The following is a 26,906-nucleotide window of genomic DNA, read 5'->3' on the forward strand; positions in this document are numbered from 1 at the left end:
GCACATATTAAGCAATCAATAGGCAGGTGATATAAATCTCCCTCAAACAAGACCCCTCTAATCCAGTCAGGCTTCTTCCCTGGTCCCCAAAATGAAATGTGCCTTACTCATGCCCCCCTGAGTCTTGGGGATGCTATTCCTCCACCCATTTAAACCCTCCTTCTATCCTTCAAGGTTCAAACTTAAGGTCCTCAACCTACTTTTTTCATCACTAAATACTTACAACTCATCACTCACTTGTGACATTTAATGATCCATCGGCTTATATGTTCCCTACATTATTTATTCTCTGTAAATACATTTGTCTCCTCAACTACAAACTGTTCTTTGCTTAAAGTAAGAAAATTCCCTTTCCCATATAAATCCTGTGACCTTTAACCCAGTGCTATGCACCTGTGACAAGTGTTCAACAAGACTTGATGCCCTAAACAAGATGTCTAAACGAGATCCAAGAAGCTACCATTCTTCTATGAAGAATAGTTTCCTTGAAAAAAGAATCTAGGATACAATCATGGTTCTATTCATAAGAAGTTTAGTATTGTTTTAAGACGTTCCTTCTTGATTAAGTCCCAAAGGGGATGTGGCTGGGAAATCAGAGACTTCTTACAAACTAAGACACAATTTCAAATCAACATTATTATTGAACTTTAAAACCCCAGTCCTTCCAATGGTACATTAAACATCAGACAAAATATGATTTCCCTGCAGCTCTAAGCCCTTAATTCAGTCTGGTTTTTAAATGCACAACCTAGTTTTTTGAAGTCTCATTTATCATAATAAAAAAATTAAATCCTCAAGCACAGTCAAGTTAGGTAATCTGCATATACAGGAGACCAGTGGGTAAATGGTTCAAAACCAGACGATCTAAGTATCTTTCTGTTTTTCTTTAGATCATAACTTTAAGCTTCCATCTTATATGGGAGGAGAGTATGATTTTAGCTATATAAAAACAGTAACAACAACAAAAAAATCTTTGCTTAGGGGGAAAAAGGCCCAAAAACAATAGACGAAAATGTAAACAGAGGTTATCTTTGGGTGAGAGAATAGGTACTTTTTAAATTTCTGTTCCTGTTTATTCTATAAGAATATATTCTACTTGTAAAATGGAATTAAAGGTATGTCTGCTGTGTTAGCAATGAATGACATTACAAATGATTAAACAATTCGCTTCCTTCGACTGACAGAAACACATTCATTCAGCGAAATGCTTCAAGGATCAGGGATCCATTTTGAACAACAAAGGAACCACTGCCTGCCAGTGCTAAGAATCCTGCCAGGCAACAACATCCCTGTTCTCTTTCTTGCTTGCCTGTCCTACCAATTCTCACTTGGCTGTACTGTCTTAAACAGCAAACTTCCTATTTCTGGGCCTTAGTGTTTTCATCCATACAATGGAAGTAATACATTGGATGATTATTTCTGACCAGATGATCTTCCCCAAATGACTAATTCTCTAAATCCAAATGGTCTAATGGCAATTCACAGTAAACACATTAGGCACAGGGTCTCTACTCTCAAGGAATCAATACTAAAAGGACTGACTCTGCTATATAACTAGAAGGCATTTCACAGACAAACTTCTAAAAAAAAAACCGAAACAGGTGGAAATACAATTAATCTCACAAGTAGTCAGAAATATATATTTAAGTACTAACATGTTGTTTTGTCCCTTGCAATTAATTCATTCTTAAAAGTGCCCAACACATTTCTGGTGGTGGTGTAAACCATCATAGGACCTTCTGGTAAATTGACAACCAAAACTTTGAAAATGATCAGATCTTTCCACTAATGATAAGTCTCCTTGGGGCAAAGAATTCTAAATGTCTGAATAACCCTGGTGAAAAAACTGGAAATAAAGGTAGGGAAGGGGGGGTTGGTTTCTATGTGATTCCATCCATTTCCTCCATGAAGTCTGAGGTCACTGGCTGATGGAGGAGGGCATAGGGTAGAAATTGGAGAAGAGAAGAGAAAGTAGGTAAGTAGAAAATGGGAACGTGTTCAGACATACATTTAAAGTGAGTCCAGTAGGTACAGTTAGCTGTTCCAATAGCAACCTGAGAAAATGGCACAACCAGATTTGAAATTCTGTGGGTGAATCAAGGTGGGAGAGGTAGGCAAGGGGATGTCTATAATGCAGGGTTGTGGGTGCCCAAAAAGTGAAGATGAGGAGCTCTCAGAGTGAACGTGGGGTGCCTAGTCAGAGAAGGGTAAGTGAGGGGGTGGCTTGCTGTGTTGTGTCAGGGAAGATCACCACTGAGGAGGAAGCACGGGCAGAGATGGCAAAGATACAGTGGAACACCCCCCCCCCCAAGAAGATGCAGAGCACTCGGTGGAAGGCACAGCAGGTGCAAAGGCACCAGTGTTGGGAAGTGGTTTAGAGTCTAGTAACCTTCTAAGCCAGTGTGACTGCAGCACAGTGAACAAGTGAGCTATGCAAGAGTGCATCCACTTACGCACACAACCCTTACTTGTGTAAGATTTACTGAGCACTCGCTATGTCCTTGGCACTATTCTAGGCTCCAAGGATGCAGTGTTAACCAGATGAACAAGATAGCATAACCCGCCCCCCCAACAAGTTGTTTAGAGTTTAATAAGCAAGATAAACAAATTTTTACTATTATACCAAGATACGTGCTACAAATGAAAATGAAGCAAGTCAAGGGAGCAGAGAGAGTGATCCTATAGCAGTATGGCCAGAGATAATCTCTTTGAGGAGATGACATTTCAGCAAAGACCTGAGTGACGTGAGTGCAAGCCATGCAGAAGAGCAGTCCAAACAAAGGGAACAGTCAGTTGTTAAAGGTCTGAGGCAGGATGTTGTGTGGTGTGTTCTAGGAAGAGCGAGGAGGTCAGCTGGTTTGACTACTACAGTCATTAGGAGGCTACGATGTATATCCCTCCCCACTGTCTGTGGGAGTCCAGAGGCCCCTACAATGGTCCAGGTGATGCACGGCCTCACTAGAGGGAGGACAGTCCTGACACAGAGAAGGGGACAGATTTGACACACACGTTCACAGCAGAACATCTGGCTTTACCGGCCAACAGACTGGTCTCTAGGAAGCCTGCTCCGTTCCTGTTATTATAATGCAATTCTTAGGAGGCACTCGTTTCTGAAGTCAGCTATTAACTTGAATTTCAGCGTATTCATTTCTACTTAGCTTTCCTTCTATTATATGAGTTATATCAGGAATGACTCCTTAAAGAAATGCAATTCCTTGCGACATAGGCCTCCAGGGTAGACGGTCATATTGAAACACAGCAGACGTGGCTGCATTAAAAGCAGCATGTCACAATAATTCCCCTCCTAGCGGCCTGCTATCCAAATCTCATTAGGCTGAGTTTCTGGGTCAGCCAATTTCCAAGAGGATATTACAACATACAACCCCCTCTTCCCCAGGATACACAGAGCTATTTACTTCCAATCAGGTCTGAAGAGAGCCTTCATCTCAATTAGTAAACATGGGTCATGGAAGCAGCAACCCCATCAAATTAAAATATTTTAAAATTAAAAAATTCAGGAACTGCATTTTGTAGCAAATGCACGATGTAACAAATGTAATAAATGCTAAAGAAATGCCAGGCAAAAATACACAGTTCTGTTACCACCTTTTGGCTCCCAGTGTGGACTAAGAAGCTTCCTCCCCACGGAATGACTAACCAGAAGTCTTGTCTCTCAAACCACAATCTGTAAGCTAATCAACACTCTCCTTGCAAGGCTCCAGAGACTGCTTTCACCTTGGCTGCTGCCCCGGGGGTCTTCTCCAACCTTCCTCCTCTGCTTTGAAATTAGGTAGTTCTTATTTTTCTTAATCCCATTCAATAAAAATTTGGCCTTTAGGATTTCTTATTTTTATTCCTATTCTGTAAGATAACATAAATAAGACGAAGGAAAAATGGTGAGCCAGCCCAGGGACATAAGCTGAAACTCCTTAGGTCCCTGCAGACAGAAACGTTCTGATCCCTGGCTCAGCCCTCCATGTACTTTTGGCATTTGTGGAAAAAGGAAGACGTGAAACAAGGGGTACACTGGAGAGTCCTGTACCGGTGGCTAGAGGCAGAGCCATGGTTCTACAACACCCAGAAGCCACCTACAATTGCTTAGGCCAGTTGTTCAGGTAAAACTCAAGACTAGAAAGGTTTTTTCCCCCTAGGTGCCCTCATCAAAAGGAAACTCTGAGACACAGTCAACAGCTGCCTTAACAATGTCCTGACGGTAGCCAAAGAAATGCCAGAATATTCCAGAAAGCAAGGCGAGAGGCATGAGAGGAGGGCTCACCACAAACCATTCAGGTGCACAGCTCACAGGTCTGAACAGAGTCCAGGAGAGAAGGTACAGCTGGATGCAGGAATTTATAAATAAAAAGACTATAAGGACTCACAATTAGCCTTTGTCATTCATTCCTTTACTCAATTGACATGCGTCAAACTGGGTAAAAGAGGAACTCAAAACTGAAATTATAGACTATTAGAAATTACAAAGGAAAATCTATATTTCACATCTACAAGATATTTCAAAATCTACAAGATAAAGCTGAAATTACTCTCAGAGGACATTTTACAGACTTAAATCTATTAGGAAATGAGAATAAAAATGAAACAACTGTTTAACTCAAAAAGTTAAAGAAGAAAATTAAGTAGACTTGTGAATGCAAAAGGGAAGAGTTCCTAAAAATAAATTGATCAAAATGAACATAATTTTTCATTTAAAAGGCACATGGGGAGCCAGTAAAAGCCAGTCCTCCGTTTTGAAGTTTATTCCTGCTGTGGCAGGGAAGACGGATGTGGAACACAAGCAGCACAATGTCTAAAAAGGCACATGAAAGTGGTCTAAAATCCATGAGTAATAACTGGACTTGAACCTACATATCAAAAGTTAAAATCATCCTCCTTATTTTCCTTCCTAGTCTTCTTGCAAGTAGAACTTAAAAAGCACTGTTTGATCCCACTGAAAGGTATCATGCAAAGCCTAGTCTAAAAGCATGATAAGAAAGAAGTAAGATCCTGAAATCAGACAGCCCAGAGTCCAAACTCCTGCTCTGCACCCTCACAAGCTGTGTGATCCTGGCTAAGTGATTTCCTCTCTGTGAGCATCTATTTTCACAAAGGTAATATAGAATTATGTCTGCCTTACAAGACACTAGACAACATCATTAAGATTTTTTTTGCATTACTAATGTAGGATTAAACTGGATCAACCTTTTACAGAGTGCAATTAGCAACATCTATTGTAAGTGCAAATTCATAAAGTTGTAAGTTGACCTGGCAATTCTATTTCTAGAAATATATCCTCCGTATGTACTTGCACATTTATGAAATAATTAAAGTGATTTTATAACAGTGTTTGTAGCAGTAAAATGGTGGAAATGAGTTAATAAGTAATGGACTCGTTTTACAGCAATAAAAAGAAGAATGAGGAACTACCTCTTTATGTACTCATGTAAAATAAAGACCATGCAAGCTGTACGTTTAAAAAGAAAATGAGGTGCCAAATAATATATACAATATGTTAACATTCATGAAAAAAAGACCATAGACATTTTTGTTTGTATATGTAGAAAATACTTCTGAAAAGACACACAAATGCCACACATAAGACTGATAACAGTGGTTGTCTGTAAAGAAGCTAGCTGGGTGGCTGAGAATCAAGAAGGGGGCAGAAGCTTTACATTGTCTTTTTCTACACTTAAATTTTGAGCCATGTAAACATGTTACCTATTCAAAAAATTAAATGTTTTTAAAATTCAATGAGATACTGGAACAACTCAGAGTGGAAAATACCAATAATTCAACTGGAAAATAAGCAAAGGCAAAAACTGGAAGTTATTTGCAAAATGAAATATAAAGGATATGATTCACCAGTGATTAAAGATACACAAATTAAACCACAATTTTTTTTTCCTATAACGTGTCAGACTTGCAAAGATAAAAAAAATCTTAATAACCAGGGTTGGAAAACGTGTGGGTAAGCAAGCATTTTCATGAACTAACATTGGGAGTCCAAATCAGTGAAAATGAGGGAACCACTTGTTAATATCAATCAAAATTTTAAACACACATACCATTTGCCACAGTAGTTCCTTTTCTAGAGAGTCCTTCTGATTTACCCGCCCAAGTATGTAAAGCTAGACATTCAAGAGCAGTCTTTGTAGCAGTGTTAAAATAGCAAAAAGAACTGGTAACCTAAATATCCATCAAAAACAGTGAAACGCATTGTCAAATCAATGGAACTCGATATAGCAGTTGAGGAAAGAGACCTAAATACTATCACTAGGGAACAGAATAAACACAACATGGCTCACTCCTACAATGGTACATTGGCACAGCTCAAATGAACGGATCAGAATTGAGGGGTTTCAACATGAATAGAAACCTAAAACTTGGGGTGCCTGGGTGACTCAGTCGGTTAAGCATCTGCCTTTGGCTCAGGTCATGATCTAGGGGTCTGGGAATCGAACCCCGCATTGGGCTTCCTGCTCAGTGATCAGTGAAGCCTGCTTCTCCTTCCTCTGCCACTCCCCTGCTTGTGCTCTCTCTCAAATAAATAAGCATGCTTTTTTTTTCCTTAGAAAAAAAAGAGAAAAGAAACCCATAACTTAATAGTGGGTTAAAAAAAAAAAAACCAACAGACACAAAACAAGACACACATAAACCACTTTGGATATGTATAGTGAGTACATAAAAACATGCATTGAGAGGAAACAGTGTCTGTGGAGAAGCAAAAGAGGGAAGGCGGGAGGGGAATGGGAGTGGGGATGGTATATAAATTCCAAAATTCCAATTTTGTCAATTATGTTTTCTCACTTTTATTTAAAACAATCTGACTACTTATTCATTCTGGGAGCATGAGGAAACTACCAGTGTTTTATGAATTTTTTTCTCTGTACTTCCCTGCATTTTGTGAAGTTAAAGGGAAATGAAATGAATGTTTAGAATAACATATCAGATATATTAAGTTTGAAAAGCAAGGAGCAAAGAATATGTTGAATAATTCCTTTAGAAGATGTGTGTGTGTGTGTGTGTGTGTGTGTGTGTGTGTGTGTGTGTGTGTATGTGTAAAAACATTTTGTGGATGTTTATTTCCAGAGCCTAGAACACAGCCTGGTACTTAGTAAGCACTCACTAAATTACCCACTGAATGAATGAACGAAAGAATGAAAGAACAGCTACACCCAAAACTTGTTAGCAATCATTACCTTTAAATGTTATTTGCTTTTTATGTGTATATACAGCTTTCATGTTTAAAAATAAATTTAGCTTTATTTTAATAAATACATGAGAGAAATACATATAATTGGACTCATGTGGTGATTTGGATTTAATTCAATATTTATTCCTTCTCAGTTCAGGTATCTGCAGGACTCCTGGTCACCTTCCATTTGGATCACACATGATATTCCTCACATCACAGCTGTTCCTTGCTTTTAAGCTCTTCATAGATATTTAATTGCTGTTAAGTTTGAGAATCCTGATGGCTAAATATTATAAAGTTGAGTTTTCCCATGAAAGCAAAAAAGCATTTATTTATTACTTGGAAATAAAGTAATAAATCTCTGAAATAATACAGCTATCATAAAGTCCATGCACTTTGAATTCTATGGGAAAAATGGAGTTACCCACTGCAACTCAACTATATAAAGTGAAGCATTAGGATTTCAAGAAAGCAGAGCTGCATTAACAGCTGACAACGCAAAAACAAAAGAAAAAGCTTGCAAACCTGACAGTAAGGGAAGTTACAGAAGAAAATTTTAAAGCAGAGCAAAGCTCTAGAAAGACACATGCCCTGAGCGTTTTATTGTATAATAGCTCAATGGCATCATTGTGACACCAGTATTTCAAGAAAGTGCACACAGTAAATACTCAACTTTTGTTGAGTGAATAAAGAAGTTTGGTAGGGAAGGAAAAGTATAATCTTTTTTAAAGCCCCAAAATACCAAAACAAAAGCAAGAGATTATGAAAGATCTCTTAAGTGCCAGGCATTGCTGGTATTAATAAGTTTATATTCTAAGACTACAAACTAGCAAAAAAGCAAAGTTTAATATGTAACATCGAAAGCACGCAAGTGATACAGAAATAGTACAGGCAATATAATGAGATGAGAGGTTCCAGATTTCCAGGATAGGTATCACATGGGTAAAGATTTATTTATTTATTTATAAGACTTTATTTATTTATTCGACAGAGAGCAAGCACAAGCAGGGGGAATGGTAAGCAGAGGGAGAGGCTTCCTCCTCCCTGAGGAGCAGGGAGCCTAATATGGGACTCAATCCCAGGACCTTGAGATCATGACATGACCTGAGCTGAAGGCAGACGCTTAACCAATGGAGCCACCCAGGAGCCTGAGGAAAATTTTAAAGAAACGACAGGACTTTTACCAGGAGGCATGTGAAGAACAAGAGGCAAGAGAGAGAGGTGTTTGACCTTGAAGGGGCTTGAGACCCCACGTCAGACAGGGACTACAGTCAACAAAAAGCAGAGAGAGAGAGGAATTACCTACGAAATTCCCTTAAATCACTGGCCTCAAACAAGCAATGCCAGTTTTTCTTCTAAACGCTGATGGAGCAGTAATTCCTTCAGGTGAATACTACGTGATGTGGTTGTAGGTTGGTGAGAGACCCATTTATAGCATTAATTTCTCCTTTTTTTTCCCTTTTCAGCACATATCACTGAATCTTCATGAGTGAAATGCATGGATGCTATGACTCGGATCATAAATATATAAATGCACAGTGGAGAAATGGGGAGCTAAACTCCACTTTCCAGTTGACCACATTACCCAGCCCTCAGTTTATTCCCTCAGAAAACATGGCTGTGCATTGTCACTCACTGTGAAGTGACCACCTCTCCTGGGTACACATGGCCCTCTGCAATACCGGCCCATGCATCTACTTACTCAGTGGATGCGTTTGCTAGGCATGTTGCATCAAAATACCACAAATGGAGTGGCTTAAAACACAGGAATGTATTGTCTCACAGTTCTGGGGGCTGCAAGTCCAAGATCAAGGAGGGGATAGGGCCAGTGCTCCCTCTGAAGGTTCTAGAGAAGGAAATGTTCTAGGTCTCTCCTAGCTTCTGGCAGTTCCTTGGCTTATGGAAGCATCCTTCCACCCTTCACATGGCATCCTCCCTGTGTTGATATAGGTCTCCAATTTTCCCTTCCTGAGGACACTAGTCACACAGGGTTAGGGGCCTGCTCTTCTCTAGTATGGCCCCATCTTAACTACTGGCACCTGCATCAACCCTATCTCCAAATGAGATCACATTCTGAGATACCAGGGGTTAGGACTTCAGCATATCAACTGGTGGGGGGAACAATTCAACCCATAACCCTCCATTTACTACCAAGCTTCTCTCTGCCTCTTTATGTATATTAAGTTCAATGTGTAATTAAATATTACACAAACTGAGGAAATATGCACATAAAAAGAACGAGCACAGAAAACTAAATGTTCTATAAAGACCAGCCAATTAGATGAAATCACGAGTGAGTAAATCATAAAAGTCTGGGAAGAAAAAGCAACTAAAAATACACAACTCTGAACTTTAAGTGTTTTCTTTGAATTCAAAGAAATCAAAACAAAGAAGCCAAAAATTATAGAGGATACATTTTGGCTGCTATTTATATCGTAAACGCTAATCATGAAACTTCAAACAATTAACTCATGTTAAAAAAAAAAAGAGGTCTTAGTCTTGGCTCTACATCAAAAGGCTGGTGAATGAATGTTTCAAGCTCCTTGTTTAAAAAACCTTTCTAGTTCAGGCAACACCCTAACAGGGACAGACCTGGAAAGATGTCCATGAAATACTAAGTGAAAACTTGCAGTTACAGAACATGCAAAGTATTACATTTGGTTCCTCAAGATTTTTAATAGACCTGAAAGCATGTTTGCAAATAACATTGAAAGGGCTGGACTCATCATGAATGAATGAAACTAGACGTGGTCATCAGTGCTGCTAACATCACAAAAAGAGACACAACCAGACAGATAGTATCCGTATCCTGGTGCAAATGTACAATACCACCTATAAAGTGCTTTTGTCCTCAGAATGAACTTGTATCTGATCTTTATAAATACTACTTTACAGGAAATGCAGAGGACAGAGAAACATTTAAGAACACCATGAAGGTGGAAGCAGGAAAGTTCAGCCTATAAGAAATACTGCAGGAAAAGTAACTAGGTTCTTCAGCAAACAAATTGCAAGGAGGAAAAAGACCTCAAGGCGCATCCTAGAAATTAAGGAGACATAAGGAGACTTATCAACCTATTGCAATATATGGGCATTATTTGGATCCCAAGTCAACCAAACTGTGTAAGAAAGTGCATTTACGAGACAATAAAGAAATCCGAACACTTCAATACTTTATCATATTGAAGAACTACTATTGACTTTCTACAGTGTAATAGTCCTGCATCTTTATTTTTAGAGATAGGTACTAAAATATTTACAGATGATATGATAGAAAGACTGGGATTTGCTTCAAAATTAAGAGGTTGAGTAGAAAGACTAGGTAGAGGTAGAAATAAAATAAGATTCATCATGAGTTGGGAACACCTGGGTGGCTCAGTGATTGAATCTCTACCATTGGCTCAAGGCATGATCCCAGGGTCCGGGGATGGAGTCCCACATTGGGCTCCCTGCAAGGAGCCTGCTTCTCCCTCTGCCTAGGTCTCTGCCTCTTTCTGTGTGTCTCTCATGTATAAATAAACAGAAATCTTTAATTAAAAAAAATATTGATTATGTGTTGAAAGTTATTTAAGCTTGGGTGACAGGTAAATGAAGGCTCATCAGACCCTTCTACTTTCATACATTCTTGAAATTCTCCATAATAAAAATTTTTTTAAAAAGATATTTGATTGATATATATACCTTTGAAAAACAGTTTGGTAGTATTGCTAAAAGTGAAAAAATATACACCACATGGCCCAGCAGTTCACTCCTAGGTATACACCCAACAGGGATGTGTATATGTAATCACCAAAAGACACACACAAAACTCATCATAGTGCACTATGCATAATGGCCCTGTTATAGACTACATGTGTGCTCCTCATCTTCATATAGTGAAGCCAGCATCCTGGTATTTGGAAGTGGAGCCTTTGAGAGGTAATTAGATTTAGATGAGGCCTGGATGTAGACCCTCATGATGGGGTTAGTGCCTTATAAGAGGAAGAGAGACCTGTGTGACTGTGCTCTCTCTCCTCCATGTGAAGATAGAGCAGGAAGGCAGCTGTCTCTTACTAGAAACTAAATCTCCTGCACCTTGATTGTGGACTTTCAATTTCCAGAACTATGAGAAATAAATGTGTGCTGTTTACATGCCCCCCGCCTTGTCTATGATATTTTGTGACCACAGCCCAAGCTGACTAAAACAGGTTTCAACTGGAAACCTCCCAAAAGCCAAGCCAGTAGGATAGATCAATAAATTATAGTATATTCATGTGATAGAAGAGTATACAACAGCGAGAATGAATACTTATAACTATCTGCAACAATCTGGGTGAATCTTACAAATAAAATATTGTGCAAAAGGAGGCAGAAACAAAGTGTATAATATACTGCATTCCATCAGGTGTAACTCATCTATACTATTGAAAGGCAGAAGAGGCTTTACTCTTGGGATGAGTTGGAGGACAATATGCAGTAAACAAGACAGGGTTCTTCTTGAAGCTTGTGTTTTTTCTTGATCTGGAGGCTGGATACACAGATGTGTGAAGTTTGTGAAAAGTCACCAAGTTGTAGATTTAGGTGTACTTTTCTGTATGCATATTATGCTTCTACATAAAAATATTTTAAATATTTTTTAAATTAAAAGAAGGATTTTGATTTAGTAGATATGGGGTGGGACCTAAGAATCTGGATTCCTAAGAAGTTTCCAAGTGATGTTGATGCTATTGTTCCAAATGCCACATCTGGGGTAGCACTGTGCTAGTCCACTAGTGTCCAAGTGTACCTGAAAATTTCTAGGAGCAGGCTCAGTGGACAACACATATTTTCCACGACCTCCTCCTGTTAGCTTAAGTGAGGGCCACAGGTTTACTGAGCAATGCCCATCCTTCACTGTCTACAGAGCCTCATGTAGTTGTGTGGCTCTGTAGACCTGACAATCTCCCAGGCATTCAGGGCTCTAGTCTAGCTTTGGTATTCTCCAGGCCATACCCAAGAGCCTGTTTCAACTTGCATCAATCAGGCCTCTACTTATGCACCTGCGTGCTCTCCTCTGCTTCTTGAACCCTTTCACACCCTATGGCTAATTCAAATGCTACTTCCTCCATGAAGCCTTCTGTTGGCCCCATGATGATTAATCCCTCCTCCAGACAGCCATGAGCCCACTACTGGCACTTGACAATGAGCAAGGATAAGCCCACCCTGCACCACAGCCCACTACGGAGGTGGAGGTCTCCTCTTTTGATGTCAGCCTTTCAAGAACAGAGAAACCTGGTTGATGCCATCTCTGCCAAACACGACTAGGCTTGGCACCCAGTAGGAGCTCACTACATATTTGCAAGATTAAAATATGAGCACTTGGAATCAAATAGTCAGGTTTGAATCTGGTTCCATTTTTTTTGAAATAATGACCTTAGGCACACTACTAGATATAATTGAGCTGTTGGGGAGAACTAAAGAAGTATGTAGTGGGTGTGTGTGTTGAAAGGTGGCCTTCAAAAAGACATGTTCAAGTCCTGACCCCAGGATCCTGTGAAAGTGACCTCATTTGGAAAAAGGTCTTTGCTGACATAATTAAGGATCTTGAGATGATATTATCTTAGATAAATGGTAAGCCCTAAATCCAATGACTGGAGTCCTTATAAGGGAAGGCCAGTGACACAGAGGGGGGCTGTGTGAAGACAGGCAGAGATTAGAACACCTAGAGCCACTAGAAGCTGAAAGTAGCAAGGATTCTCCACTAGAGCTTTCAGAGAGAACAAGGCCCTGTCAATACCTTGATGTCTGGCCCTCAGAACTCAGGGAGAATAAATCTTTGTTGTTTCAAGCCACCCAGTTGATGATCATTTATTATGGCAGCTCTAGGAAACCAGTACAGTAGAGGTCAAATAAATACTTGTTCTTTTGTCCATGTGATCACCAAAATCTGACATCAGTTCAAAAGCTTTTAATAGATATGGAATTTATACATTCAAATTAATTTCATGCATTCAAATTTTATTTGACAAACACACAGCTCTTAGTGTATCTTAGACACCGTTCTGCTTTGCAAACATTATTTCTTTAAATATTATGATGACTAAAAAGTACCATGATTATTTATTTATCCTTTTCTTGAGAGAGAGACAGAGAGAGACTGGGGAGAATGGGGAGAGGGGCAGAGGGAGAGAGAATCTCAAGCAGACTCCATGCCCAGCAGGGAGCCCTATGTGGGGCTTGATCTCATGACCCTGAGGATCACGATCTGAGCTGAAACCAAGAATCAGATGCTCAACCCACCAAGCCACCCAGGCACCCCAAAAGTAGCATGACTATTTTCTTCATTTTACAGAGGGAAAACTACAGACAGTAACTTACCCAAGGTTACAGAGCTAGTAAACAACGGAGCCAGGATTCAAACCAGGCAGTGGCTCCAGAATGTGAGTTCTCACCACTGCTCAAGTACTGGGCTCATTTCTGAATCTAGATCCCAGCCAAGCAGAGGATACATGGCAGGCCTGTTAGGCCTACCATCTCTCCTGCTAATGTCTAGCCTGCTCAGGAGTTCTGGCCTAGTGCTGCCTTCCCTGTATAGTCCACACTTCACAGCTGCTTCTCCAAGAGCAAATTTTATGACTTCTCTTCCGCTCAACACTAGTGGACAAGTGGTGTTTAACACCACATGGGCTTCATCCAGTAGCTGCTCAGGTGGCCTCTCTTTATTTACATTCGTACTTAATCTCTCATTTCCTGCATGTATTTGAAGGCTGCCTAAAAGGACATCACCACTGGAGACTAGAAAAGTAGGGAGCTTTTCTTGTGTCTTTTTGTGGGCCTGGCACACATTTCCCAGAGAAGTATAACACGCCTCTGTTGTTTACATGCATAGTGTCAGGAGCACATTCCAGCAGGACCTTATAGACAACATTACAGGAATGTAGTCAATAGGACTAGGTTTTCAGTTTAGCTGCTAAAGCTGTTCTATGAAGCAGAAGACATGGATTAGAGCAATGCCCATCATAGTCTGTGGACGGGTCACTTCCCACCCAAACCCACCCCACACTCACAGGTCACTGGGACACATGAATGCAATCTGTACAGCAGATCTCCTCCACAGAGGCAACATGGTGCAGCGCTGAGGGGCAAAGTCACTGGCCCTGGGTTGACCCCCTCACCATCAGTATGACCCTGGGACAGTCCCCGAGTCTCCTGAGTTCCTGTTCAGCAAATACAGGCAGCAACTATGAGCTTGGATAATAAAGCCAGCCTACCTGGATTCCAGCCCTGCCTCTGCTACAGACTAGTCGCATGGACAAGTCAACTACCCTCTGGCCCTCAGCTTCCTCTTCCGTAAAATGAGAATAATGATACCTAGCTCATAGAGTTATTGAGTTGCTCAAATCCCCAAAGCATGTACATAATAGCTGTTTGCTCTTACATAAGTTTGGATTAGAAGTGATGACAGTTGTAGCCTGTCCAGCACAATGAGTGACACTGAGGAGGAAGGATCACTAGATATTAGCTCTTTCCCTCAATGACCTTATCTATGACCAGGCCCATTGCCAATCTGAGTGATATGATCTAAAGGAGACAATGCTGGCTTTGTTTGACTTAAGAACACATGAGTATTATATATAATATAACATCCTGATTCTCAGTGGGCATTGGCAAAGACAGGCCTATTAGGCTGTCTGCCCAGCCGCCCCCTTTCCTGGAAGCACCTTCCTACCTGTGTTGTCATGGGGAAAGTGATGGCTCACAGTGTCATGCCCATGAGGTGTGACCCTGGCTGCCACTATTTAGTGGGTTAGTGACTGGCCCAGGCAGGCCTGGAACGGGGGCTTGAGACTTAAGGATAAGAACCCCCAACCATTGTCCAGGAAGTTGGCTTGAATTCTGCGACACTGGCATCTAGCTCCCTGACACAAGGAAGGCAGGAGTTGAGGAACCTAGAGGGAGGGGGATAGGAGGCGAGGGTACAAAGTGACTATGTGCAGAGAGGAGCCAAGGTGGGAGGCAAGGAGGGCCCAGAGTGAGGCTCAGTCCCCAGTGGCTGGGCACCATGAGGTAAATGGGAGTCATGATAATAAAGTCCTTTTTGATTCCCTTAGCTAAAAGGTTTCTGTTACCTGCAATGGAGGGAACTCTCACTTACTATAACATCCTACCTGGATCTCAGATTCAGCAGAGGACAAGCTTCACTCTTCCCTCCTCCTGCCCCTCCCACTCACCCAGCTCCACTCGGCCACACGCCAAAATCCGATTAACCCAGAACACTGTTAGAAACAGGTCAACCGGCCTAAAATCTCATTTAAAAATACACCAAAAATAGGGTAGAGAATAATTTTAGAGACTTTCTATAAAATAAAAACAAAGGATGCTTTTTTTCCCCTACTTGCTCCAATTGAATAGCTCTGATTTGGGTCATGATTTATGCCAAATTCGTCACAGACACATGAAATTAAAAAGGCACCATTTGTTTTCCACACCAGATAATCTCCTGCAACACACACTCTAAGTGTGCAAAAATTACTGTTTTTTTATAGGGACCCACAGACATTTTTAAAGCACTGTGGTAAAGTAAAAGGGAAGTAAATGACCCACAAAGTAAACTGTGGAATATAGGAGAAACAACTAGTCCCAGGGACAGAGGTTTATGGATCTGCCAAAGGCTAGCTGTGTGCCTTGAACATATACTCTTGTTCTGACTTAGTTTTCTGATCTGTAAAGGGGGTATAATAAATAGAAAGAAGACCATCATTTACCACTATCGTCTACCTCCCAAAGTTGCTGGGGGATTGGAATGTGATAACACTTAGCAAAGTATGCCTCACAACAGATAAGTGGGGACGGCAGGAAAAAACAAAGAAACAGAAGAATGAGAGCCTGCTAGATGTAGCCTTTAGTGGAAGAGTAAAGACCACTCAGTAGACTAGCACTGCATTCATGCCTTGCCTTCTAGACCCGGTTCTGTGGCTATGGGGCTTGGGAGGAGACAGAGCCCGTTGAACATCAAAAGTAATGGAACTGCTTCCTACAAAGGCAACTCCATGTAGAATATTCCTGATGGAGCAGCAGCAAGGACATTTTAATGATCCCTCTTGGAGACATCTTCTTTTTCCCACGTCCCTTTTTGGCATCAATCTTGGTGTCAAATTTGGTCAATTCTTCCTCATAATGATAATAATAATAATAATAATAATAATAATAATAATAATAGCAGCAGCTATATTTATTGAGCATTTTATCTATACCCTTCAGGCGTGGTTTTATACCCCTAGGCTTCACTACATGTATGTGTATTAAATGTAATTAATTAATCCTATAATCTCTTTCCATATGTTTTTCACAGATAAAAGCTACAAAGTGAGGTATGATCATTAATATTAGTCATATTACATCTATGAGAACAGAATCTCTGAAAATTAGCTTGGCCAAGATCACCCAGCAGGTAATAGGCAAGAGCTAAGATTCGTACCAAAGTCCTTTGAAATGAAACCCATGAAATGGATCCTGACTGTTTCCCCCATCACCTCTGCCTTGTGCTAAGTTAGTCCATTATTACCTCCCTCTGGACCACTGCAGAGCACGCTGCCTCCTTATGACCTTTCCTACCAGCTGCTATAAGATTCTTTTCCCAAAACCCAATTCCCTTCTGCCCAGGCTCTCAGCCCCCAGCAGGTGCACCTCAAAAAGCAAGGACTCTCAATAAATGCTTGCCAAGTGAAGGAAACTTTTGTTCATGCTGCCTTAGTTTCTTACCCTTTACAAAACTCACCAGCGTGCCAGTCAGGGTCTGACCTTTAGCAGACTTACTCAATGAATACCCACCTCATGGTTCCACTGTGAACCAATGTCTCCTCTACTCCCTGGGCACATGGTTGCCTGTGCCCAGAACATCCATCCCTCAAGTCCCCCTGGTCATCCTGCCATCAACACCCCTTCTAAATTGAAGGAATGGACAAGTGACTCCTCCTGAATGTCAGCCATGAGTCTCTTTTTGGTGAGTCTATGCCCGGGACTCGGCATCCCTCTTGCAGCTTTAGACTAGGGCAGTTGTTTATGAAATATTCCCACCAGGTTCTCGAGCATATTCTGCTATGGTGTATAGTTACCTGTCTTTCTGGTCTGACTTAACCTGAGCTTTTCTTCTGCCCAGGAAGTTAAATAGGCTTTCATGTAAAGTCTTAGCTAAATAAGAGCCTTCCATCTTGTATTTATAAGGATACAACATGGGCTTTGCTTTAGAGAGTTACAAATGCAAAAGGTGATATGCTGTTTTGCTCCAATACAGGATGACTCTCCAGTCCAAAAGCATGAGAAAAGGAAGCCCAGGCTTGAGGGTCCTCCCTTTCTGCACCGGCCTGGGACTCTGCATTCAAAACACTCTTTCAAATGACAGAGTATACCTAGGGGATCATTCTCTCCGTGAAGATGTTGCTTTGTAGAGGTCCAGAAGTCATCTGTTTTGATTAATGTATTAAGTTAGTTAAGCTAATGAAGAGGATTGCATTTCTCTCTCTCTCTCGTTGTTTTTGCATCTTCAATAATGAGGACGTCTGTCTATGATCTGGTGCTCATGAAATGAACTGGCCCCAGCAGGAAAAATCATGTCTCATGTATGTCCTTTATGTGGCAAAACACCTCCAGGGCACTTTGAAACCATTCTGAGATCTAGTAACTGGATGAAAGAATTTAAAAAATGGGATGGTGGGGAAAAAAATCAACACTCCACGATGTCCCTTATGAAAGTCAGTGTTATATTCTTGAAGCAACCTAACGATTTATTTATTTATTTTTTCACAAGGAGTAGTGCTGCTCTACTCTGGTCTACCGTTGAGACTTTTAGTAATTTCCTTTTCCAAAGTAGTAAGTATTGATGAAGGTCAAGGGACAAATAAGGCTACCACCCTCAGATTACAGCAGGATTTAAATTCTTTAGACAACTCCTTCTCAACTAATAATGATGCTGGAGTTCAAAACTGGAGAAGGAAAACAAAAACAAAAACAAAACTGGAGAAGGCACTGGATGCAGGATGCCTTTGACCTGATCGTTTGAACGAAAACTTTAAAGAATATTGCTTTCCTCTGTTAAATAAGTGTGAGGAAGCCTTCCTCTGAAACCTAGAGGAAGCAAAATAAAGCAACATATGGAAAGAGATTATAGGATTAATTAATTACATGATACACCTTAATAACACATGGATGCTTCACAATCTTTTTGAAGATACCATTATAAATTCATATAAGACAACTGAATTCTATTCCTTTTGCATAAAAAAACACAGAAGCTAAGACTAAAAACATTAGCAGGTATTTGATTATGCAATAATATTTACACCATGTCCACAAACAAAGGAAGTGGTATCTATCGAGAATAGTGAACTTATATCCAACAGTAGTAATAAATGAACTATTTTCTACTTGCATCTTTCAGATTTCCAAATTTAGTCTTTTAAGCAGGGACGTAAATAGTTCGTAGTATTTGTTCAGGGTTCTCTTCAATGGCAACAGGGCTCAGAGTGATTTGTTTCATTGAACTGAAATTTAAACTAACAGTAAATTGAGAACTACACTTCAAACTGTTTTGATTGCTTAATCTGAGACAAAAAAAAAAAACCTAAGACAATTTCAACATAAATGTATCATAATGAAAATCTATAAACTGCCCATAATATGAACAAGTATTAAAAGTTCACTGAAAAAAATAAAAATTAAAAAATTTAAAAAAATGAAAGTTCACTAAATACATTCTCTCCCTCCTTTCTGTCTCTGTCTCTTTCTCTCTCACATACACAGACACATAATCCTCTTATGAACAACAGCTGACCAGCCTAAGGAAGATGATAAGGATTACTACAAATTTTATAATTCGTATATTGTAGTAATCAATAATAGTATTCAAATCTTCATAGTTTGAAGAACAAGCCTAGGGATCTCTGGGTGGCGCAGCGGTTTGGCACCTGCCCTTGGCCCAGGGCGCGATCCTGGAGACCCGGGATCGAATCCCACGTCGGGCTCCCGGTGCATGGAGCCTGCTTCTCCCTCTGCCTGTGTCTCTGCCTCTCTCTCTCTGTGACTATCATAAATAAATAAATAAATAAATAAATAAATAAATAAATAAATAAATAAATAAATAAATTCAAAAAAAAAGAACAAGCCTAGAATAGGTCTAATGTTAAGTCAATAAAAATTTAGACTGCCAAACCGTAATAGCAGACACTTTCCACAGACCATTTAAATTTTCATAATCTCGTTACTGAAAACACACACTCGTAGACTTCCAAGTACAGGGAGTGGGGCAAACAATAGCAAAACTCTGGAAGGGTAAGGCATCTTGCCATCAGAGTTCCCACAGGGGCCATGCCTCCCTTCCTCACACTTTAGAGTCTCGGAACTGAAGCAAACAGTAACTCAGGTAAACCTGGGGGGTGAGGTCAGGCCTGTCCTTGTCCCAAGCAATGTGAAATCACACTTTGTGGTGTGTGGAGGAGAGGTCAATCTGTCAGCGCTGGCCTGGCCACCAGAGGTAATTATTAACTTATCTGATGCCAGAGAATTTGCATTTTTACCCTAATTTTTACCTTTGGTTGGCACTTGAGAGTAATTCATTGCTCTCACCAGGAAAAAAAAAAGAGAGAGGGAGAGAGAGAGGGAAGAAAGATCAAGAATTGGAAAACCAACATAGCAACATCGTTTGGTTTCATTTCTTCTAATCACATTCCTTGACAACCTATTTAACCGAGGACGAGTTTTCTTAACTTCTGTCTCAATACTTTCTGCTCCTGTGCAATCCAATCCCTTTGAATCTTATGCTTTAAAATACTGAATATATAAATAAAATAAAATACTGACTATAATACATGTTTACTGTGTCATTATTAACAAACCATATTCAGTGTGCGCACGTGAGCGCGTCTGGGGAAGAGTTCCATCTTTTCCCGCCACCCACACTTACCTTCGGGGAAAGGATGGGGCTGCACCACTCGGAGGAACACTTGCACGATTTGAAAGAGAACGCTGATGGGCCCGGCTTGGTAAGAGTCTTTGGTCTCATAGTTGGTGGCAGGCAATTCAAATTCCAAACCATCGGAACCCTTTGTGGAAGACAGTGGCCCCAGGGCAGAGGTGTCCCAGCACAGCTCCAGCAGCAGCAGGAAGCCGAGGAGGAGGGCCATGGCTAGCAATGTCCCCCACGCATGAGGTAGAGCTGGGGGCCAGGGGCCTCAGAGGTTCTGGAAGCCTTGGGTGAGACAGGAGCCTGCGTTCCTGTGCAGAAGAGGCGCTGCGAGTGCTGGGTGTGCGGAGTCCTCCTTTTCCTGGCCGGGCTGGCATGCAGCGAAGGGGGTCCGAGAGCCTTCTGCTGGTCCGGGTCTGGGTCTGGGTCTGGGCCCGGGTCCGGATCTGTAGCTCAAGGCACCATCCCTGGTGAGACAAAAGGCGACACTCAGTTCACAGGCAGCCCGCCTGCCCAGGAGCTGCCCGGAGAGGAGGCTGCAGAGCTTTAGAGCCAGAGCAGCAGCCTAATCCGCCAGGTGGGAGGCAAGCGCAGTGCCTGCTTAGAGCCGCGAGGGCTCGGAAGCCAGAAGGTCCCACCCCAGGGGTCAGATGCAGAACACAGGCCTTTATGGGTTCAGGAAACACCCTACAGTGTAGAGAAGGCTGTGCAGCCTTGGATATAGACGCTTACTGAGCACTTACTATGTATTCAACACCGTTGTCGGGGCTCGACCGTCTGGGCCCTTCTACCAGTTACAGATGAGAAACCGCCCCCACAGAGGACTTCTAGGACTTGCCCAAGGTCAGGGCTGATTAGCGGTGGGATCACAATTCAAACCTGGGAGCTTGCCTTCAGGTCCCAGGTAAGACGCTAGAACAGCGTTCCTACAGAGCCCTCTCTCTGGGGCTCCCGGCAGCACCCAGAAGCCTCCAGCCATGGACTATATGCCCATTTTTCCTCCAAGCTAGTGCTGCTGTCCCTGGTTCTGGAGCCATATCTTACCTGCTTTTTAATTCTACTCATCTGCTCACTGACCTTATTTCAGACATCTCCCCTCTCTACCTCACCCCCAACCCAAACTAGAGACCTCAAGGACACGAACCAAGCTCTCTAAGGCCGAGTCAGACTGGCATCTACCTTTCTGACATTTTCACCAGGTAATACTGATGGAAACCCTCACCCCCAACTCACTACCTGGGAATTAGGGGTCCCTGGGAAGAGACACAAGGCGGAGGGAGACTCCTCACCACCGGGGAGAAAGAAACAGGAACACGAGAAGCAGCTACCAAGCCAGTGTCCAGCGAGGGCAAGAGACCGAGAGGGCCTCGAAAGTGGAACCTGTCCCCTTGTGTTTCTACCCCCAGAACCGAACGCAAGACAGCACGCATAGCCAGGGCTCAGAAGGTACCCTTGAGTATAAAACTAAATAAGCTACAATGACTGCTTTGTGTCACTGCGTGGAACTTGGTGCATCAGAACAGAATGTATGAGGGGACCTCGGATGCTCAGCTCGTACTCCCTGTTCTGGGGTCAGGAACACCCTGACTTCATTCTATTTTGTATATTAGTTACACACTGAGTGACTTTCAAAATCAGGGCAGGGTGCTCCAGAAACCCAAGGTGAGATGGGGGAAGGGAGGTCCTCAAGAATGTGACACATCGCTCAAGGGCCAGAGGGCCCGCTACCTGTATTCCACCAAGTCGGAGAAAGCTCCAGATGGAATGTGCGAGAGCAGGAGCTGAGTGAAGATGGTAATTCATATTTAAGCCCCTGGATATTGCCTCATCTTCTAAGGCCTGTCCCGCCCAATTACTTCTGCACGGAGCGCCCAGCGGAATGACCCTGGACTCTCTCTGTCCAATCATGGAGCCTTCACGCTCCCAGCGCAACCTGGTTAACCCCGCGTCGGCTCGCCGTCACACCCTGGGGACACCGGGCCCCTGCTAACTGTCTCCAAAGGGCGTCCTCCCTTCCAGGCACGGCTGCTGCAGACCCCCTGCTCGGCTCGCGGGTGCCCTCGCCTTCCACTGGTTCCAATTGGAAGTCACCCCTGCGCACGTTCACGCACACCCGGGCCTGCTCTGCTCCGTCTTCAAATAGTTTCCAGAGCGAACAAATGGGAAAGAAACAAGGCCGGCCAGCCTTTGGGGCCGCTCTGGGGGCGTGCGGGGCCGCCCAGGGCAGGAGGAAGATGGGAAAGGAGCGGGCAGGCGTTACTCACGTAGGCTAGGGCTCCTCTCGTGGGGACGGGCAGGCAGGGTGCACGCACACGCCTCCCACACCGCGCACACCACACATATGCGCCCCCCACACCACACACACTAGCACATACCCCACACACACCACACACACTAACACTCCCGACACACACTAACACACACCACACATATACCGCACAGTAACATACCACACAAATGCATACTATACCCCACACATACACACACCACACACACTAACACAAACCACATACACTAACACAGTAACATACCACACAAACGCATACCATACACCACACATACACACAGCACACACGCTAACACATACCACACATACACCACACACTAACACATATCACACATATGCATACTTTACACTATCACACCACGCACACTAGCATATACCATACATATACACACATCACACATACCACACACATACTACACAGACATACACCACACACACCACGTATAACACAACAAACATGCATGTATCACATACTAACATACATAAACACTTCACCTTGATACACAACACATATACATACCACACATGCACACACCATACACACTAACACACTCCACACATGCACAAGACACACATACGCACAACATGCATACTCACATAAACATCATGTACTATATACACAACCCTTGCACACACTCACACAACACACTCCCGTCTTGTTTTCTGCTAAAGGATGGGCAGGGAGCACAGCAGCTAGAAGGATTAAAGGCTCAGCTGCTAAGAAAGGCTGACTTTCTGGTAATGCCATGGAGCCTCAGCCAGGGATGGAGAGAAGCACAGCAGGAGAGAGATGGCAGGAGGCCTGGGGAAGAGCTATGAATAAACAGTTTCAAACTCTCTCTGTGAAGAAGCAGGGGAAGGCAAATCCCAAGTGAAACACAGCCCCACTCATGGCTGCAAAGCTGGAAGTGCCAATTAACCTAGCCAGCACCTAGAGCCACATGTCCAGATTTCTTCACTTCTAGCTCCAAAGTGTCAGACCCTCTTACATTTAGAGTAAATGTTAAGAAAATATTAAAATCTCACTACTTAGGAAACATTAGATAATTAATAAAAATCAAGCTAAAGGAGACAGTCTGGCTCCTCACCTGTTAACGTTACTGGGTAGCAAGAGAACTGGAGCTGTTCTCCGGCACCACCAGAAGAAAGCCCAGGCCAGCTCTCCTGGACCAAGAGCTGCATTAGCATAAAATGCATATTTATTTAAAATGTTAATTATTGGACCTAATTTCTGAGGATGGGGCCCATTAATCTGCATTTCTAACACCCTCCTCTGGTGATTGATTCTCAAGACAACTAAAGTCTGAAAACCAGCACTGTTCCTGAGTGCCCACTCATCTGGCTAATTCGTGCCACTTTCCAAAGACACCGTTGGCTTCAAACACAATTGCCAGACAATAGAAGCAAGGGACAAGTTCCCCCAATGCCCTTCTTATATTGCATTAAACTGATCTATCCCAGCTGCTGTGTGGGGGTCTCTGATTTACTCCTCTCTGTATCCCCGGAGCCAGACACTCAATAAAGGATTGCTGAAATCAAGCAGTGAGGAGTAGGGGGGAGAGCTGACATGAAACGATCATTTCTACCCATTTCAAAATTGTATTGAGCGTTTATTAGCAGTCACATAGCCTCCGGAAGGGAGGTGCTGGGAGTCTTTGTAGCTATTTCCACAATATAGGCAGCAGACTGCCTCTTTACTGGATTTACTACCCAGGGCAGAGCAACTGATCTACCATCCTGGGGCCATGCCTTCTGCTGGGACCCTCGACTTTGCAGGTCTCGGAAACTGCTCCCTCAGGGGCTAGCTCCTTACACAGGCACTAAACCAATCAATAAGGCAATCTCACCATTTTTCTAATTTACAGGGTGCAGATTCCCGTTTTCCATTCAAAAGCATTGAGTTCAAACTTTTGGAAATGGGGCCTGAGAATGTGAACTTTCAGGAAATACTTCACATAATTCTGAGCTTGGAGTCCAGAGAATGGCACTTTCACAAACATTGGTTTAAAAGCAAATATGGTGAGCATTTAGCTTCATTTCTCCATCTTTCGAAAGGGTCTTTGTAGTGGATATTTGTCACCTAGATGGGTAGTGGTTGTGGTGGGGAAATGGGTGCTACTCAACTCCTGAGCCTATCCCATGGGCAGAACCTTTGCTTGCATTTCATTGTGAGGTCAGCAGAGGTGCCCAAACTGTGCCCTGGGTTGGGGGGTGCCTCAAACTCACTAAGTTCCTGGGCTTCTGCATGAAGTTTCTAATTCAGTCTAGCAGTGATGGCACAGTGCCAGCAGCCACATCCAGAGTCTTGCAGTGGCTGCTGTGGCCACACACCAATCGAGGGTCCTGTTGCATGTCCTGCATGAGCTCCTGAGCCTGGCTAGCCAGTCTTCTTGTCACTTCTCTAAGCTACCCGGTACCCAGTCCCTCTTCTGCTAAAATTATCCAGAATTGGCTTCTATCATTTGTAACAAAACATCTTGGCCCCTTAACAAATCTGAGATAGCTCCTGGCCCCCTGCGAAACCCTTAACCTTCATATTTTAAACAGTCCCAATAAAATAATATTTGGTTTAAAGTCTTATTACTTTGAACTGTCCTTTGATGCACTTGTTTACTTCACTATGCTGGAATGAACAGTTTAGTGTGGAAATCATAAGGAAGTTCATTTAGAAAAAAAAAAATACAGGGCATAACAAGGAAGCAAAACGAAACCAGAGGACATTGCTGAAGTGACAAGAGACCACAGGTTTGAGACGGGGCAGGAGTCTCTAGTCCCACTCATGAGCCCTGCGACATGATCAGTTTTTTACATTCTCCATGCTTTCCTCCGCTTGTCTGTAAAGTGGGGTTTTGAATAGTAGCAGAAGGTTAGAGGCGGAGTAGGAACAGCACCAGGCGACAGCTGGCAGTCAGTCAAGGTCTGTACCCCCTTTGCCAGCATCAATCCTCCACACTCCACCGTGGCCCTGGGCTCACCTTGACAGACAGGACAGCTCCCCATGGTGCTCACAAAAGAGTGAGAAAGAAAAAAGAACTAGTAACTTCACACAACGTGAATCCAGTGTTTCCCACACTCGTCTTTGCGCTACGAAAACCGCAACTGCGTGGGGTTCAACCCAACACAGAAGTCTCCGGTGGGGCGTTCGAGGACCCCGACCATTCGCCTCGGTGTCTGTCTTTACGAAGGTCGGCCGCTGCCCACAGGCACCCCGACAACCTTTTGGATCCGAGCCGGGTCAGGAGAGAGGTCAGCAGCCGCCTGTGGCTACAGGCGCAACCTGTTGCTGCAGGAAGCTTGGGGCGCCGGCTCCCCCTGGCCTTTCCCTCCAGCCCACCGCCAGGCCGGGCCCCTTCCTGCCCCCTCTCCCCCTCTCCCTCCTCCGCAGGAAGCTCTCCCGGGCTGCGGGACACAAAAGAATGGGCGGCAGGGCGGGCGCGCAGGGCGGGCGCGGGAAGCCAGGAGACTCGAGGAATCCGCCGCCGGGGGTGGGGGGGGGGGGTTGCCCCAGTAACTTGGCTGCCCCAGCGCGTCCCCCGCCGCTGCACCGGGGTCGCCAGGGAGAAGGGGAACCCGGGCGACGTGCCATCCCCTTGACCCCCCCCCTTCGGAGCGGGCTTTCGGGGAAACTGACCTGGGGCCCCAGCCTCTGCAGCACCTCGAAGCTCCTTCCTCTGTCCACGCTTCCCTTTGTTGTCCCAGCCGGCGCCGTCCTGGCCAAGTGCGCCCGGAGCCCCCAGTTCTCCACCCAGCGACTGCGGCGGGGGCCCTAGGGGTGCCCCTCGGTGGGTGGGGGGCTGCGTGGAGCCAGGGCTGCGTGCGCCATCGCGGGGACGGCCCCTGGCCCCCCGGCTCCCCGCTCCTGCTGCGGTGTCTGGCACCGCGCGCTCCGCCGCACCCCCTCGCCGCGCCCGGGGCACCCCCAGCAGCCCCCTCCGCGCAAAGCAGTTCCCGAGCCCCTGACGAGCCTCGCCTCGGTCCTCCGCCCTCTCAGAGGGAGCCCGCGGCTTCGGGGTCCCCGGAACCTGGCGAGCCACAGCCGCGGCCGCAGACACGACCCACCTCGCGGCCACCAGGCAGCGCGCAAAGTTGGCGGCGCTCGGCCCGGGACGCCCGCTGTCGCAGCCCCGCGTCCCCGCCGCCCCGGGCTCGGACTACCTGCCGCGGGGCCCGCGCTCGGCGCCCAGAGCCTGCCCTTCCGTCCCCCGCCCCCAGCTCCCTGCGGGAGGGCGCGCTCGGGCCCCGCCGTCCGCGCCGACGCCCCCGGGCCCCGGGGCCAGGGCGCCGCTCACCCGGCGCCGGGCTGCTCGGCGGGGCCCCCGCCCCCGCCCCCGGCGGCCGCGGGCGCCCGGCTCCGACCGGCTCGTGAATGATTTATGAGCCGCTTCGGGGACCACCCGGACGCCTTCCGCAGAGGCGCGCGCGGCCCGGGGTGCCCACGGGGCCCGGTGGCGGCCGCAGCCTCGGGGAGGGCAGCGCTGCCCGAGCCCCCACCCGGGGCCGCAGAGCTGAGCGCGCGG

General features: G+C 44.3%; 1 protein-coding gene across 4 annotated transcripts in view; it reads right to left on the reverse strand.

Moving 5' to 3' along the window:
- The window catches only part of PROM1 (prominin 1), a 106,218-nt gene extending 79,649 nt beyond the window's left edge, over window positions 1-26,569 (reverse strand). For 3 of the 4 annotated variants that reach the window (XM_055326843.1, XM_055326840.1, XM_055326842.1), the window contains exons 1-2: window positions 26,021-26,567; window positions 20,103-20,569 (exon numbers count right to left, since the gene is read on the reverse strand). In XM_055326843.1, the coding sequence (XP_055182818.1) occupies window positions 20,103-20,322 (220 nt within the window). In that variant the 5' untranslated portion in view covers window positions 20,323-20,569; window positions 26,021-26,567. Of the gene's footprint in view, window positions 1-20,102; window positions 20,570-26,020 lie in introns of all 4 variants that reach the window. The other variant, XM_055326841.1, reaches the window with a different exon arrangement.
- Between the last annotated feature and the right edge of the window lie 337 nt (window positions 26,570-26,906).

The sequence above is a fragment of the Nyctereutes procyonoides genome, unplaced genomic scaffold (genome assembly GCF_905146905.1).
Source record: "Nyctereutes procyonoides isolate TBG_1078 unplaced genomic scaffold, NYPRO_anot_genome, whole genome shotgun sequence".
In the NCBI taxonomy this organism is placed as follows: domain Eukaryota; kingdom Metazoa; phylum Chordata; class Mammalia; order Carnivora; family Canidae; genus Nyctereutes; species Nyctereutes procyonoides.